At 39.0% G+C, this 18335-nt stretch overlaps 1 protein-coding gene across 1 annotated transcript; it reads right to left on the bottom strand.

Moving 5' to 3' along the window:
• Window positions 1-7520: 7520 nt before the first annotated feature.
• LOC114558178 (gastrula zinc finger protein XlCGF8.2DB-like) lies at window positions 7521-8833 on the bottom strand. Its single transcript, XM_028581967.1, has one exon. It carries the CDS (start codon window positions 8722-8724, stop codon window positions 8005-8007), a length of 720 nt encoding a protein of 239 aa, XP_028437768.1. The 5' UTR covers window positions 8725-8833; the 3' UTR covers window positions 7521-8004.
• Window positions 8834-18335: the final 9502 nt, after the last annotated feature.

Here is an 18335-nt window from a genome sequence, read left to right on the forward strand (position 1 = left end):
TGTGGAGTGCGAATTACAGGACATTTGTTAGTAAATTTACCTGCATTTGTGTGTGGATCTGAGGGCATTTGTGTGTGGATCAGCAAGGCGGAAAGTTAGTGCCAAAAGTCACGTGACAGTTTTGTACTTGTAGAATTTGTTTTGTACTTGAATGATTTGTTTTGTACTTGAAGGATTTTTTTGTACTTGAAGGATTTTTTTTTCCGTACTTGTAGAATTTGTTTTGTACTTGTAGGATTTTTTTTTGTACTTGAAGGATTTTTTTTCCCGTACTTGTAGAATTTGTTTTGTACTTGTAGGATTTGTTTTTGTACTTGAAGGATTTTTTTTTCCGTACTTGTAGAATTTGTTTTGTACTTGAAGGATTTTTTTTTGTACTTGAAGGATTTTTTTTTGTACTTGAAAGATTTTAGTTTGTACTTGCAGGATATTTTTTGTCATTGAAGAAATACGTTTTTGTATGTGTAAAACATACTGTATTTGTTTGATAGGTAGGTTTCTTATTTGCAGAACAAAATGCATTAGTTTGTGAATGATGTTTTGTATTTGCAAACCACACTGAGTTTGTTTGTGAATCGTTGGGCGTGAGTAAAACACGTTTTGTGTGTGTGTGTGTGTGTGTGTGAGGTTTTGGCATGATTCTAACTCCATATATAATGGCCTCCAGGTTTTTAAGGTTGATCGTATGAAATTGTGTCATGTTGGAATTTGTTTTGCGTGTACACTGTGACAACACATATCCTGTACTTGATATGGAAGCACTGACTGTTTGTCTAATTTTCTGAATTTTGTCTGTGAAGAAGGAGGCAAAGTCATTGCAAGCCTTGGTAGACAACAGTTCAGATGCTATTGGTACTGGAGGGTTTGTTAATCTATCAACAGTAGCAAACAAAGCACGTGAATTATTATTGTTTCTGGCAATAATGTCAGAGAAAAAGGACCGCCTTGCATTCCTTAGTTCCAGATTATAAATGTGAAGTCTCTCATTGTAAGTGTTATAATGGACCTGGAGATTAGATTTTCGCCAACTGCGTTCAGCTTTTCGACACTCTCTTTTTTCTGTTCTCACAACTATAAAATTTCTCCATGGAGATCTTTTCTTACCAGAGACAGCTTTGACCTTAGTGGGAGCAATAGCATCAATAACATTCGTAATTTTACAGTTGAAATTATCTACAAGCTCAGTGACTGAGGCCCCAGTGAGGGTGGGTGTAGAGGAGAAAAGCAGAATGAATGATTCCCTGGTGTTTTCAGTGATATACCGTTTTCTGATTAACTTAGTTTGAACACTTTTGGGCAGAGAGATAGTGCCGTTAAAGAAAACACAGGAATGATCAGAGAGAGCAACATCATTCACCACAACCTTGGAAATGTTCAGACCCTTGGAGATAATCAAGTCCAGAGTGTGCCCCTTATTGTGCGTGGGCTGTGTCACATGCTGAGCTTGAGTGTATGAGATCACACCTAGAGTGGGGAGGAGCTGTATCATTCACTGAAAATTATCTCAATCAATTGCTGTGTCTGCCGCAATTTTCACTTTTCATACATCATTTTAGGTCAAAATGTAGGAAAACGGAAAGACATGTTAGTATGAAATTACAGCGCTGTGGCGATTACTATATAATCGACTAGATATAAATATATATATAAATATACAGTATATATTTGGCTCTACAAACTACAGTAAGACAAGACATTTCTGGAAGGAGGCAGTGCCATTTTTCTAACCTGCTCTGTGTCGCATATGATTGAAACCACAGACCACATCAACGCATCACCTGAGACTTTTCTCTCAGGTGATACCAATATTTTGCAGACTCACAGTAATTGAATTAAAAAAAGAATTTGAGATGTATAATCTCAATTGAATAACTTTTTGACCTGTCAAAGATGTTGTCTGCCACTCCCTTCTCCACTCTCACTTATCCCCAATCACCATAGCAACCAGCGCTGCCCCTGGTCTTGATCTCGATCCCCTGGAGTTTTGTTGAAGACACACCTGCACACATACGGTATCATCTGTATCCTAGTGTGAGTCACATTATAATGTTTGAATGAAATAATTTAACATACCAGTAACCTGCTTATTCTTGATTCTTACAAAGTGGTGTGAGTAAAATAACTCAGGTGGAGCAAAATGAGTGGCAGCTTTAATAACAGTGAGAGTCAGGCACCAATAGAGAGAGAGTTTGCCTGTAGTCTTCTCTAATCATCAGGTTTATTGCTGAGTGGGAAGTGCAAACGTAAATGTAGATGTGCCTATGAAATTAGACATGCCCCTGCTTATAATTGGTGACAAAAACATCAGCCATACTTTTTCAGATTGCAAATCAGTTGTATAAACCAATGGAGCAGATGAAAGTAGTTGTGCTTGTTACATACCTAAGACTTAACAATCTCTGTAACTGACCAAAACAGTCTGTCACATTGGGTAAGGTCATATTTTTTTACAAATTCCAGCAAACTTCTAAAACTACTTTTAACAACTTGTCTATTTACCGGTGAAGTGTATTACAGCATCGCTACCAAATACACCACACCGGTAACTTAAAAAGGTACAATTATGAAATACAGTCTACTAAGATAATATTGTAGCTAAACTTACTGAATAGAAAAAAGTCATGGTACTTTGATTGTAGAGCATAGTTTTGTTCTAATTAACAACAATATCAGAGCATGCCAAAATCATCTGTTTATCTTAAAACACCTTCAGCTCACCTATGCTTACATATAGGTGTTCCAGTGGCCTTTAATAGATTTATACCAAAATAACAGCATACTGCAAAGTCTGCCACATCAAAAGGAATGTTGCTCGAGAGTACAAACTGTCATCTTTACATGCTTTCGTTTACAAAACAGATACAACTGTGTGTGTGTGTGTGTGTGTGTGTTTGTTACTTTGACTTCCTCGATGCCCATTTAATTGAATCTAATTAATTTAATTGACAAGGCAGGGAACAACAAATGGCATCTTAACTGAAATGGAAATGACATAAATTACACCCCAGCAAAGATATGTCCTACATCACACCCATTATGACTATTGTAATTCACTTTTCTCCTCACTCAATAAATCTGTTCTTCACCGCCTGCAATCCATTCAAAACGCTGCTGCTAGGCTTCTTACTAGATCAAACAGGCGCACCCATATCACCCCTCTACTCTACTCCCTTCACTAGCTTCCTGTAACCTACAGGATCCAATTCAAAATTCTCACCATAACCTATGGTCAGGCCCCTGATTATCTTAATTCACATAATTCACTTCCTCACTACATAATTCACTCCAACATAATTCACTTACACACACCCTCTCGGTCTGTCAATCAAAATCTGCTATCCACGCCACACACTCGTTTGAAGACATGTGGGGATAGAGCCTTTGAGGCTATGGCACCCAGACTGGAATTCTCTACCAACCAGCATTAGGTTTGCTGAGAATGTGGACTGTTTTAAGTGAAGACTCACTTGTTCAGGCTAGCTTTTGGGTAGTCTATGTCTTTTATTTATTGATAATTGTATCCGTTGTATTTGCATTTTATTCTATTGACTATTTTTACCATGTTTTTATTGTCTATGCACATTGTAAAGCACTTTGTGACTTTGTCTGTGAAAAGCGCTGTATAAATAAAATGTACTTACATTAAGCAGAATAAATTACAATTCCAGATAATGGCATATTTGTCCCCCCTGCTGCAGCCTTGATCTGCTTTTCACCTGTTAAACATTCAACGTCCTTTGAGGCGGGCCAATACTCGAGGCTGGCAAGGGAAATAAAAGAAAACGAGAGAGATACAAGGAAGCAACAAATGAAAAAAATAGGTAAACACTCATTAGATCGCAACACTAAGTTCTGCATATACATTTGGTTAGACAGTTAAAACCTAGTGCAACTTTTGATACTTTTATCATGGCGTAGCAACACAGACTTGATGTATTCACTTAATACTATTTTCTAACTCGTCACTGCCCCTGAGCAATTCACCCGCCATGAGAAAAGCCATTAAGTGTATTTTTGGGCAAAATGTAGGTTATCACTATATTAACATGCTTACTTGTGTGTATGTGTGTGTTTAAAAAAATGAAAATGTTCAGTAAGTGAAAATGTTATGTTACTCTGCATATCTCTGTGGGACAGCTTTTGCTGATATTGTTTCCAAAGTGTTGTCAAATGATAACCCTTGTTGTAATTTATTTTTCGCTTACTACTAAAAGCATTTTCATGGAAAAAAAAAAAAACACACACATGAATTGTCATGTATGAAAGCTGCCTGACCCCAGGACCTGTCTGCCAAAGATGTTTGATCTGTTGAATTCCTTCGGCAAGATATCAGCATACAAAGTCAACGTGCAGAAAAGTGAGCTTATGTCTATTGATCCCACTTACCAGCTCAGTACAATCCAGTCCCTGCAAGTTAAAATATGCACACAAAAAATGTAAATATTGAGGTATTTGGATAACCCATAAGTTTATAGATCTCATGAAGCCAATTTCTCTCAACTTTTAAATTGCTTCAAGAAAGATTTAGATCACTGGTGGGGAATAACATGTTCGCTCCCTCCATGACTGATGATGCTTTTAAAATATGGACTGAAAACAGTCAAAGACGTGTATATGGGTGGCATCTTTGCATAGAACTAGGTATAGACAAATGGGATAGAACTGTGATAGCATATGCAACCCTCTTGGCCAGACGCATTGTTTTATTAAAATGGAAGGATAAGTCTCCACCTGTATTTAAACACTGGATCAACGATGTTATATGCACTATTTAACTCTTGAACAAATTCGTTATTGTTTACAAGGTAATACTATTAAATTCAGTAATATCTGGCAATCTGTTCTTACATTGGTCAGATGGACTCTAATTGTATGATATTGTATGATGTGAATGTTGTCCCTTTTTCTTTTCTTTTTTTATTTTATAGTCTGCTTTTCTCTGTAGCAGTGGTGCGATGTGGGTGGGTGGGATGTGGGTTATGTATCTGTTGTTTGTTGTATATGAAAATACAATAAAAAGAGTTTGATTAAAAAAAAAAATTTATGAAAGCTGCCTGATTAAACATGTTTGTTTAGCCAGCTGTATTTTTAAATATAATTTCTTACTCATAAGTTTTATATTTTGCTTTAAAGTTGTTTAGGGGGAACACAGGCAGGTTGAGGGCAAAGCTAGTTAGTAGTAAGGGATATTATTAAATATTTAAAAAATAAAAACACCTCTGCTTGCCATGTTCTTAATTTACAAACAACACACAGTAATCATTTCTGTCATATCAGGAAACTCACAGGTATAACTAATAATAGTGATGATGACAGTATGCTAAGCCAGTATTCACTAGACAATAACACTGAAACTAGGCCAGCTCTGGTATGGGGCTATTAGCACTTCCTGCTTGGACTAAAAAAAGACCTGTTGTTTCTACTGAGTTACTCTCAATGTTTACTTTTATTTATAAAAATGGACAAGATCAGTTTTCTGCATTTTTTTATTTTATTTTTTTAAACACACACACACACACACACACACACACACACACACACACACACACACACACACACACACACACACACACACACACACACACACACACAACCCCTAACCCGCCAAAAGAAATCTGATTTATAAAACCGTGTGTATGCACACCTGTAAGCAATGTTCCCATTATAAATCAGAGATTACCTACAAGTGTGCGTATGTGGATCAGCCTCTTATCCCACCATGAACACGCCCATTTTTAACCATAAATAGTCAATGCAAAGCACCTCGTGAATGCTGATCAGCATATGAATGACACTGGCAGTTGTTACACCGAATCATGATGACTGGCGGCGAAAACGCAAAGAACTTCTCAGACGTTCAGGAATTGCTGCAAATTGAATTAAAATTTCGGCCCGTTCTTGCACAGTGTATGGAACCCTAATCTATATATTTAATAATACGTCCAAAACGCCAGGCATTACAGCACTCGGGGACAGCTTCGATATACCAGACGTACATAATAAGATTTAACAGAACTATATATTATATCCAAACAAGCCTTAGTGATGAAGGTGAAGATTATATATATAATATTTATATATTTTATTATTTTATTTATTTAAAAAAAAAAAACACTTGCAGCTGTCTGCTATTTCCCTCTGGAAACTGCCGGTTTCCCCCAGAGTGGCGAGGACCTGTATTTGGACCGGAATGGCACGGTTCCGGCCCTCCCTACTGGACCCAATTCAGTACATAGATCCAAGAGCTCAGCTTTAGGGAATCTAAATCGGTATATTAGCCAGTCATCGTCATGGTCCCTGAAGTTTCTCTCCTCATTCTTCCATTAGCATAGTCCTCCTGCAGGGCCAGCAGGGCCATCATGCAGCATTACACACTGGGCTCACCGCAGTATTTATATGTTTACAACATATTGGAATTGTTAACACCTTGCCAACACAGCATCAACTAGTGGTATCCCCTAGCCTAGAAATCTAGACGCACCCTACAGGCAGAACATTTATTTTGGAGCCAGGGGGGTCTAGGCACTTCCAGTTGGCTTGCGAGCTGGAAAAAACAAATTCTGGTCAGGCCAATCACATTGTGTATAGAGTCAGTGGGCGGGGCTTATGGCTGATGCTGCCATACAGTCTTGGCTGCTGCTGGGAACAGCTGTCTTCTGGAATACTTGGAGTTCAGCTTTTTTTTGAGAAAAGAACAAAGAACGGCACAGAAATCATTCTTAAAAAAGGAAGATGTGTTCAGCGTCTTTCCGACCAGATACGGCAAAAGTTTAATCCATCAACTAGCTTCGCTACCTTTTTCGTTGCTCTGCCTGGTTGGAGCGTAATATCCTATTGCGTGCAGAGGGAATTTGAAAGACAACAGTTTAACCCGCCCCTCGGATTGAGCCCTATCAATGGTGAGTTCCCAGACCCAACATCTTGATGTGGGTCTAGCTCATCAGGCTAGATATCCCCCACCCCGAGATACAATTTGAAGAAGAAAGAAAGTGTAATAGGCAAACACACTTTTCTTCATGCAGGTTTTGTCACCAACAGTATTAAAGTTTGGACCGATAACGAGGACATTAAGGGTAACGATTGCGCGAGACTTTAATGGCTGCATTTTCAGACTTTGACATTTGATGATATATGCACAGTTTTAAAGACAGATATTTAGTTATTTACACTGTGTTCTGCCCTTATCTAATGCTAGGGTATTTGATGCTATCCTGTATTCCATGCAGTCGGGCCGTCTCCTCCTGCGCTCCGTAGCGGACAATGTGAGGGCGAGACAGCGCCAATTAAACATTAAGAACAAATTTTTATTTAAGATTTGAGTTGGAGGTGTTTATGGAACAATTATCACTCAGTACAAGCGCAAATAACACTGCTGGCTTTCATCTTCTTGTTTTTTTATAAATCACAACCTTTGCGTGGAAAGTGGCGTATGCACATTTTCAGCCCTGTTTTGTGCATACGCCACTTTCATAAATGAGAACACTGAAGCGTTTAAAGACTCTATTTGTCCATGGTTTATTTCTAAAGAAACACAACAATGTATTAAAGGCTCCATTACCTTGTATCTCACGTTATGGCTCCGTAGCAGATGTTTCTGTAAAAATAGGCAAACAATTGTGGCTTGATGGTGTTTTTTGCTTCCAACGTCACCTTCCAGGCAGCTAACCCTAACCTTAAACGTTTAACCATAAACGTAACCATTGCCGCTCTGCCTGGAAGGCAACGTTGGTGGTTACATTTGTCTGATTTCTTGATTATAATTGATTATATGACAGACATTACAAGACAAAACAATATCTAATCAAATATTTAAAATAAGAGTGTACTTTTTCCTACCACACAATATGATATCTTCTATCTAGATGTTGATACATAAAGTCTTGTCTCTGTATGATACTTGAGAAGTTTTGCTTGGACTTAAAAGCACAAACCAGCCTCAGGTTCAGAAGAGTCTCCAGTCTCTGGTTGTAAAAGTGGATGTGAGTTCCTGGCTGGTTCTGGTCCTCAACAGTCCTCTCCATCAGCTTCTGTTTCCATCGGACCAACACATTTATGTCTTTTGACATCAGAACGCCAGGCAAATCTTTTGTTACAAACACTGCAGCTGAATCTTTTCTCTCCTGTGTGGCCTGTCATGTGTGACCGCAACTGTCCACTGTGTGTAAAAGATTTCTTACAGACTGGGCAGCTGAAAGGTTTCTCTCCTGTGTGGAGTCTTATGTGTTTCTTCAGGGCTCCACTTTCAGTGAAAGCTCTACCACACTCAGAGCAGCTGTAAGGTTTTTCTCCTGTGTGGATTCTCATGTGTTTCTTTAAAATTCCACTACGTGCAAAAGATTTCTTACAGACTGAGCAGCTGAAAGGTTTCTCTCCTGTGTGAGTTTTCATGTGTGACTGTAAAATTCCTCTCTGTGTAAAAGATTTATTACAAACTGAGCAGCTGAAAGGCTTCTCTCCTGTGTGAGTTCTCATGTGTATCTGTAAAATCCCTCTCTGTATAAAAGATTTATAACAAACGCTGCAGCTGAAAAGGTTTTCTCCTGTGTGGATTCTCATGTGTAACCGTAAATTTCTAGACATTAAAAACGCTTTCTTACAAACTAAACAGCTGAAAGGTTTTTCACCTGTGTGAGTGCTCATGTGTTTCTTCAGGTTTCCACTATCAGAGAAAGCTCTACCACACTCAGAGCAGCTAAAAGGTTTTTCTCCTGTGTGAGTTCTCATGTGTCTTATCAGATTTCCGTTTTGGCCAAATATTTTCCCACACTCAGAGCAGCTGAAGGTTTTCTTACATGTTGAATCATGTTTCAGAGAGTTTAAAGCTGACTGAGGTTCTCTGGTCTCCTTCCAATCAGCACTGTTATCAGTCTCAGGTTCAGAAGAGTCTCCAGTCTGGTCTTCAGTCTCTGGTTGTAAAAGTGGATGTGAGTTCCTGGCTGGTTCTGGTCCTCCACAGTCCTCTCCATCAGCTTCTGTTTCCATGTGTTGAGTTTGTCTCTGATGAAGCTGTGAGGACTGAGCTTCCTCTTCATCATCTTCACTCTTCACAGGGACAGGAGTGAATGGGAACTTGGTGATATCAGCCTCCTCCAGCCCTTGAAGCTGCTCTCCCTCCTGACTACTCCACAGTTTCTCCTGTTCCTCTTTAATGTGTGGGGGGGGCTCTGGCTCCTGCTGGTCCACACTGGAGCTACACTCCTGCTGCTCAGGGGGAACCTCTTCTTTAACCACCGACAGCTGCTCAACATCTGCAGGAAACATACAGAGAAATGTTGTGGAACTGAATCTTATCACCTGGATTGTGATTGTTATAAAGAAATACTGGTTGTTCAGTCAGTTACTTAGGTTACATCTACACTACTAGTCTTCCTTTTCAGCCCTGGAAAACTGTTGGAAATGCTGTTGAAATAATGCAACTGCACTGTTAAGCACAAAGTGGCGCAGTCGGTAATTAAGAGACATCAACAAGGGACACGTTGGAATAACATAGTGTGAAGTGGACTTTACTGCAGTCAAATGGTTAAAGTTGTGTGTCTCCGTGGCCGGGTTGGCTCAGTTGGTAGAGCGGGCGCACATATATGGAGGTTCGCTCCTCGATGCAGCGGCCGAGGGTTTGACTCCGACCTGTGGCCCTTTGCTGCATGTCATTCCCCTTCTCTCTCCCCTTTCATGTCTTCATCTGTCCTGTGGAATTAAAGGCCTAAAATGCTCCAAAAAAATCAACAAAAAAAAAAAGTTGTGCGTGTCTCTGATGAACTGTGAGTAAAACCTGTAATTTTTCAGTCTTTCATTGTGTTTTGGTGAGACCTTTGGTGATGCAGAGCTAATCTAATCACCATGTGGCTTCCTAATGCTAATTTAGCTGTACCTTTATATTTCTAGTAAAACTGTTGTATTTGGACAATGTTGACATTATGCTATGTAAATGACATGGATGTCTGTTTTTATTGCAACTTAATGGGGCAATCTGTGTTATTTATTTCCCCAAGCAGTACATCCCTTTATGTAATCATCACCTATACAGTCATAAGTGGATACCTATTCAATAATTTGTCCTTCGAGGCAGAAGTGAAGTTTTCCCTAGATCTCAGGATGAAGCCAAGTTTCACATACAGTGGAGCCTTACCAGAATTACATCCTCTACCTTAGAGACTATTAAATGAGTTTTGTCGGCCACAGGCAAGCCATTACATCTCCTAGTTATCTGCACACAGCACAGTATGCAACAAATCTATAAGAGGACCACCTGGGTGCATTGGCCATTTTGTTTTTGTTGCCGTTTGTGGAGCCTGGGCTGTCTACAGAAACCGCGTCTTTTACAGTGTTGTCAGGGGACTGGCAGCTAGCAGATAGCGTTTGCTGTATGTGACAAAAAATGTTGAAGCCTAAAAAACGCGTGACATCGCTTAGAGCAGCTTTAACTATGAACAACCAACAATGAGCAGTAGTGGTGTAACGGACCGTAGTTGATCTGTGGTCCGTACAGATCAACGCTCAAGATTTGGAATGCACGGGAACCGATGATTATTAGGGGTGTAAAGATATATCGTGGTACGATTTATCGCGATGCAAAAATATTACGATATGTATCGTGGAGGTATGGCAATATTATTATAATATTTTTTTTTTTTTTTTTTACCACCATACAGGTGCTGACACACATACCAGACGGCCGACCATTGGCAGAAAAGCCAGTCGAGATGATCAGTCGCGTCCCCGAGGTCCAAAAAACCATAGATATAGAACAATATGCAAAAAACTGCCTTGGGACACATCAAAAAGACGAGAGGAGACAAGACGTAATACGCCTCCATAACAGCAGGCGGCGCTAATCTGTATTGTTGCCCAAGAATTGATTGGACGAATGCGTCACATGGGTTTGTTTTCTCCGGAAATCCAAAGCCAGACTGTCATGGCGGCTTGTTCAGAATCAGAATAAGATCTCATATTGTACTAAGATAGTTCACTGAAACGTGTTTCTGAAAACATTTTAAGCGAGAAATAGGCCGTGCAGTTGCTGAATCTGTCTTCATTTCAGATCAACAAAGGTCAGTTTAAAAGATTTTCATCAGATTTTGAGAGACTAGTCACCTCATTCTGCTCGCCATTTCCGGGTGAGTCCCGACGGCCCTGCCGCCGACCGAACATGTAAGGTCGGCCAAAATGAACGCCGACAGCCCCCCAGACTGACGACGGCACGGGACACACCGAACAGACTCGTGTCACTGACCTCGCCAGACTGTCCCACGGCCGAAAATCGGCGCTGTGTCCCGGCTTATGACGTCCGTTTAATCCTATTGGTTGAGCTACCGTACCCGCGTCATGTTTACATTCACTGCATTCATGCTCCAATGAATAGGATATGACGTCTGACTTTACATACAGAAGGTTAAACTAAATCTTGATTTATATTGAAGTATTGTACATTCTTTAAGTTGTATGTATAACAAGACAGTTATTGAACACTGTTAATGTTAAATAAATCTGTTATTTGATTTTCAGTTGAATTTTTGCATTTTTTTCAAAATATCGTGATACATATCGTATCGTGAACCCAGTTTTGTGATACATATCGAATCGTGAGCTGAGTGTATTGTTACACCCCTACTGATTATTTAGCATTAGTTGATTTGGCTTGCTCATGTTAATGTAATCTTGTAATACCTATACTGAAGGCATTTAACGGTCAAAATATTATTAATAAATATTCAAATATATTTGAATATTAATAAACAAACAAACTTCGAATATGATTTTTGGGCAAAAGTCAAAGCCCTACTACCTAGCCTGCTGCTTGCCAATGTACTTTCCCTGGAAAATAAAATGGACGAGCTGAGGACTAGAACTAGAACTCAGCGCGAGTTAAGGGAATGCTGTGCTCTTGTTTTTACAGAAACCTGGCATTCAAAGACCACGCCAGACTCGGCTCTCCTGCTAGACACACATTCCATCATGGTGTGGAGACGTGCGGGTTGCTGAAAAACACTGCTCAGCAGATATTTTATTGTTGTTGGTACGGCACAGAGCCTTTTATTTACCAAGGGGGTTCACTGCTGTGCTTCTGCTGGCTGTTTACTCTGCTGGTGATACTGCATGACGTCATCAGCAGGCATGAGACTGCACACCCGAATGCCATGTTTATTGTGGCTGGCAATTACTGCAACCTCAGGATTGTTCTCCCCAAATACCATCAACACGTGAGCTTTCCAACAAGGGAGAGGAGCATTCTAGACCAAGTGTACAGCAACGTGAAGGATGCCTACAAGGCTGTGCCTCGGCCTCACTTTGGACAATCAGACCACATCTCAGTATTCCTCTATCCATCATACAGGCAACTCCTCAAGCAAGTACTAGGGTCATCAGGAGGACCCACAACATCATTAAAAACAAACACCCACCCACAACACAGTCTCTTCACTCTCCTGCCCTCATGAAGGCGCCACAGGAGTATGAAAGCACAGACAACATGACTCCCAACCAGCTTCTATCCACAGGCCATCAGACTCCTGGACACTGAAATATCCTCCCACACACACACACACACTCCATCCTCACTTCCTAAACACTGAAATATCCCCCCCACACACTCCATCCTCCCCTCCTAAACTCCTGGACTCACACCACATACAGAGCTGTCTAGGCAAAGTGCACTTTATCCATATTCGTATCTTCATTTTGTATCACTTTCTCAAACTATTTATTACTTTTTTATTGTTTGATTTTAACTTAATTGTATTCGTTGTGTAAGGAAGACTAGCAAAGCAAACTTTCCATTGCCTGGTGTAAGTTGTCTTTACTGTGCATTTGACAGTAAACCTGTTAAATCTTGCTAGTTTAGCGGTTCCTCTCTAGTTCTAGTAAGACTGTTTTATTTGGACAATGTTAACATTCTCCTATGTAAATGGCATGGATGTCTATTTTTATTGCAACTTATTGGAGAAAGCAGTGTCATTTCTTTCCAGAGAATGATAAATTGACTATCACTGCTAGCAATAAGACATTTAAGCTAAGTATATGGTTACTTGAATTCTCATTATGTTTTTGTATCTCGTATTTGTTCTTGTTATAGACCCAAACACTCACATTTCCTTCAACAAGACACCTCCAAGCCTCAGTGGTTGCAACATTGTGCGTTAAGCAGAGGTGGAAAGTAACAAAATACATTGACTCACGTTACTGTATTAAGTAGTTTTGTTTTTGTTTAAAATCGGTATTTTAAAATGTACTTGATTACATTTTGAGTGAAGTATTGTATTTCGCTACAGTACCAATCCCATCCGTTACGGAGTAAAAAAAAAAAAAAAAAAGAAAAAAAATTGCGCCTGGAATGACTACACCAGACCAGAGCTCTATCACTCCAGACCATAGACTAACTTTTTTTGTGCGAACGTATGCAGCTTCTTCTTCTCTGGTTGCAAGTCGCAATTAAAAAGAAGTAGAAGAAGAACTGCAATGTGTCGGACCCAAAGACTGTTAATATTAATAATACAATAATAATGAACTAATAACTAATAATATAAAATCTATGATCGGACCCATGGATGTGTTGGCGAGTGGCGAACCGGGGCAAACTGAGTGGGAGACGTTAGCATGGACGTAAATCAGCTGTTAGCCCTCAAAAATGACTGATGCAGAACGGGCACCGACATCTGAAGTTTTGCTAGTTACGCTGCAAAAGCAACAAGGCATCATGGGATGCAGCAGTCAAGACCAGCTTCGTGAAATCCCACAAAAACAGTAAGCCATTTTCTGAAGGGGAGTTTATTAAAGTGTTTGGTGGACTCTGCCGCGCTAATATGCCCGGAGAAAAAAAGAGTTGTTTGAGAACGTGCCGCCTGACATAAAATTCATATTGAGCAGAATTGAGTTTAGCCTATTGGTTCGGCCCTCCACAACAGTCCCTGATTCTCATGTGGCCCCTTGGGAAAATTAATTGCCCACCCCTACCGTAGGACAACGTATGTAGGAGACTGGTTAAATGAATTCACATACTACATCTAATTAGATCATACAGGCTACTTAGGTGTGTAGAAGCCAGCTGCTATAGTCTGGGCTGTGAACATTAGGGTCTAACCATAGACTGTTAATATTAATATTTATAATTAACAGTCTATGGGTCTAACCCATTTATGGAGTCAAAACACGTGATTTGGCCTTGGTTTGCATTACAACTGTTGTTTATGTTTGTGAAGAAAAGAAGGATGGCCCTGAAAACTAACAATGTATGGTACTTGCACTTTCACTTAATTGTTTGAAAATGTTTTATTGGATGGTCTGAACTTAAATTGCACATTATACCTTTCTAAGGGTCTTAAATGTCATGTTTGACATGTGTTATGTTGTTATTACATGTGCATACATTTGTATAGATGTTTATACATTTGTATAGATTTTTCTTTAATTAAAAACAAAATAGTTTTGGCTTTATGACCCCTGTCCTATTTTCACTACATGGAAGAGATCTCCCCCCCCCTCCCCCTTTTTACTTTAAGTACATTTTAAATGAACTACTTATTACTTTTACTTGAGTAATTTTTCAGATAGGTATTTTTACTTGTACTTGAGTAATATTTCATCAAAGTATTGGTACTTTAACTTGAGTACAATATTTTAGTACTTTTTCCACCTCTGGCGTTAAGGATCAATCAGTAAATAGCAAATAACCAAACAGCCTGAGCATCCCGTGTGTTCTTACCAACACCCCAATGTGTACATTACTACTATGTAACCATCACCTATACAGTCCTAAGGGAATACATATTAAATAAGAACCTTTGTTTATCTAGAAAACAGCCCCGAAATCCCCATCACCAAACCCACCAGACTCTACACTTTTAGCGTGTATAGAGCCAGCATTCCCACATGTAAATGTGTGAATTAAGGGTTTATTTCAACCAAACCAGAGTGGTGATTGTTGGATCAGTGGAAAGACAAATCAAGACGGATTTTGATAGTTTTATTTTGTTTCTGTCCACTTTGAATGCAGTGTGTTTTACGATGACAAAAGTACAGATTATTTACATGGAGTCTGGTGGGTTTGGCGAAGGCCTGTTAAAGAGCGAAGATTACAATAGATCTTATGAACAAATGCTTATTTAAATACTTCCTGTGATATCGTTGCTGAGAGAAGAGATCACAGCAAGGAGAGAAAGATCAAGTGAAGGTTTAATGACCAAACCTGCTCTGTGTAGCCGAAGCTGAGGGTTGAAAACAGCGTCCAGTAGCTCCCGTTGTCGCTCGTTCTCCTCTTTTGAACGACAAAGTTCCTCCTCGTACTCTGCTATCGTTCTTTCAAACAGCCCAAATATCTCTTCAGCAGCCGCAGTTAGTCGCTGCTCCACCAACGCTCTCAGCATCTGGACTTTACACATTTTACCTCTTTCTCAACACAACAAAGAGACTCTGCTAACACACCTTTCTCCCAGACGCCATCTTGTTCAAAGTGTGAAGTTAACCCAGTAAAGACTATAGCTTCCGGTGAAGATTAGTTGCTGAGCTTCAAAATAAAAGTCAGGAAGTGTTCCAGTTGCTGAGCTTCAAACTAAAAGTCCGGAAGTGTTCCAGATTTCCTCTGAAAAACACGCAGGAATATAAATGACTAAAAGGGAACTATGCAGCTTTTTAAGGTTGATTTACCTTAACTGAACAGCTTTGGAGTCACTGGAATGGTTATATGACTTTTTTCGAGTTGAATGGTGGTCGTCTCGCTTCCCCCTAGTGCCCGTGAGCGGAAAAACCACCCTTGCAACTTTCGGCCGGCGAGCCGCTGGCCTCAGCATCAGGAAGTATCACTAGATATCAGGTCTCACAATGTATCAAATTGCTTGGCACTGCACACAAATAAGCCCATTCAGGAACCAGCTAACAAGGTAGCGATGGTAGTTTTTCACGCTATCGTCATGGCTGAGCCGGCAAAAAAGAAGCAGAAAGCTAGGAAGCATTGTCGGAGGAACAGAGAAAGAGGAAACAGCAGACTGACCGAGCGAGGAGTCAGACACAAGTAAACATAGGTGCTGCCAAATGTCTATTCCAAAGCTGTAGGGGGAGCTCTATAGAGAAACCTGTCAGCAAAAGGCAAGAAATGGCCAAAACTGCATAGCGCCTCTTTAATTCAAACATCTGTAATGAAGCTACAGAACTTCTCTTAGTGCTCTTATAAGACATTAAGTCAAACTAGAAGTTTGCAAGATTACATTTGGAACCAACAGTGTTGTAATGTAACGATGTACAAATACTTAGTTATTGTACTTAGGGCGAATTGTCACGTATCTGTACTTTACTTCGTTGTTTATATTTTTGGAAACTTTCACTTTTACTCCAATACATTTCCTAACTAAAAGGTATGCTTTTACAGTTTTTTACAATCACTTTGGCACTAATTTCAGAACCTTGATGTCATTTTTCAAAACTCTAGACACAAAACTCACAACCAATGATCAAAATACACATTTTTCAAAACTTTAACACTTTTTTCAATTGCTTGGATACAATACACATAAACAAAAGATCATTTGTTCATTTAACAAAGATCACCTGTTCAATATGACACAACTTAACATCAAAGTACTACTATTTCAAAAAGCAATTCACACATTACATTTCAGATGATTGTCTATTCATTTCATTACAATCATTTAACTATCGATCCATACAACTACTCAAAATGATAAGTAACTGTTGCATTACTCTTAATGCATAGTTGTATGGAAACAGACAAACAATATTCCATGTTTAGATCATGAACGTTTCAAGATAACGAAATTCATTGTCACCAGCACCACCAGTTAGCGTGGAGCATGAACCAATCAGAATACAGTATCTATGGATGTAATATTTCATCATCATTCTTTACTGTAATGTACTACTGTTTACCAGACACTGTTTCTATGGTCCCATGTACTACCTTTACTGTACTGTACTACTGTTTACCAGACACTGTTTCTATGGTCCCATGTACTACCCTTACTGTACTGTACTACTGTTTACCAGACACTGTTTCTATGGTCCCATGTACTACCCTTACTGTACTGTACTACTGTTTACCAGACACTGTTTCTATGGTCCCATGTGCCAACTTTTCAGACTATTTACAGTACTGACAGTATTGCACTGTATGGATTCAGGCCCTTGGAATTTCTTCCAACTCGCTACTGATGATTGAGATATATAATTTACAGTCGTGAAAAAATTAGGACACCCATGCTAAAGTTGACTAAAAAGAGGAATACAAAAATCATCTTTTGCAAATTGATCTTAATGCCTTAATTAAAAAAAAAAAAAAAAAAAAAAATTCTTTGTGAATGAATAATGTATTGTAAATAAATAAATGTTCTTCCTTAAAATAAAGGGGGCATAAATAAGTACACCCCTATGTTAAATTCCCATAAAGGCCGGCAGATTTTTATTTTTAAAGGCCAGTTATTTCATGGATCCAGGATACTATGCATCCTGATGAAGTTCCCTTGGCCTTTGGCATTAAAATACCCCCACATCAACTCCCAGAAACCTGTAGGTCCGCTGCAACTCTCAGTTCTTTTAAATCTAAGCTAAAGACCTATCTTTTTGATGTTGCTTTTCTTTAAATAATCTATTTTATTAACTTTAATTTCTTATACTGCACTGTAACTTTTATTCTTATACTGCACTATCAATTTTATTCTTGTCTTTTAATGTTTTTAATTTGTTTATTATTGTTTTTTAATTGTTTTCTAACTGCTCTTTAATGTTTTATGTAAAGCACTTTGAATTGCCCTGTTGCTGAAATGTGCTATATAAATAAAGCTGCCTTGCCTTGCCTTGCACATCATCACATACCCTTCACCATACCCCCACATCATCACATACCCTTCACCATACCCCCACATCATCACATACCCTTCACCATACCCCCACATCATCACATACCCTTCACCATACCCCCACATCATCACATACCCTTCACCATACCCCCACATCATCACATACCCTTCACCATACCCCCACATCATCACATACCCTTCACCATACCTAGAGATTGGCATGGGGTACTTTCCATAAAGTCATCTCTATATGCAAATGAAACCATCTATTAGACTAATTGAAATCAAACCATGCCAATCTCTAGGTATGATATATATATATATATATATACATATGTGTGTATATATATATATATATATATATATATATATATATATATATATATATATATATATATATGTGTGTTGTCGTTGCAAATGAGAATTTGTTCTCAATCGACTTACCTGGATAAAATATATATATATATATATATATATATATATATATATATATATATATACTTATACCACATTGGTCTGTAGTATTCTCTCTACTCC

The sequence above is a fragment of the Perca flavescens genome, chromosome 7 (assembly GCF_004354835.1).
Source record: "Perca flavescens isolate YP-PL-M2 chromosome 7, PFLA_1.0, whole genome shotgun sequence".
Classification (NCBI taxonomy): domain Eukaryota; kingdom Metazoa; phylum Chordata; class Actinopteri; order Perciformes; family Percidae; genus Perca; species Perca flavescens.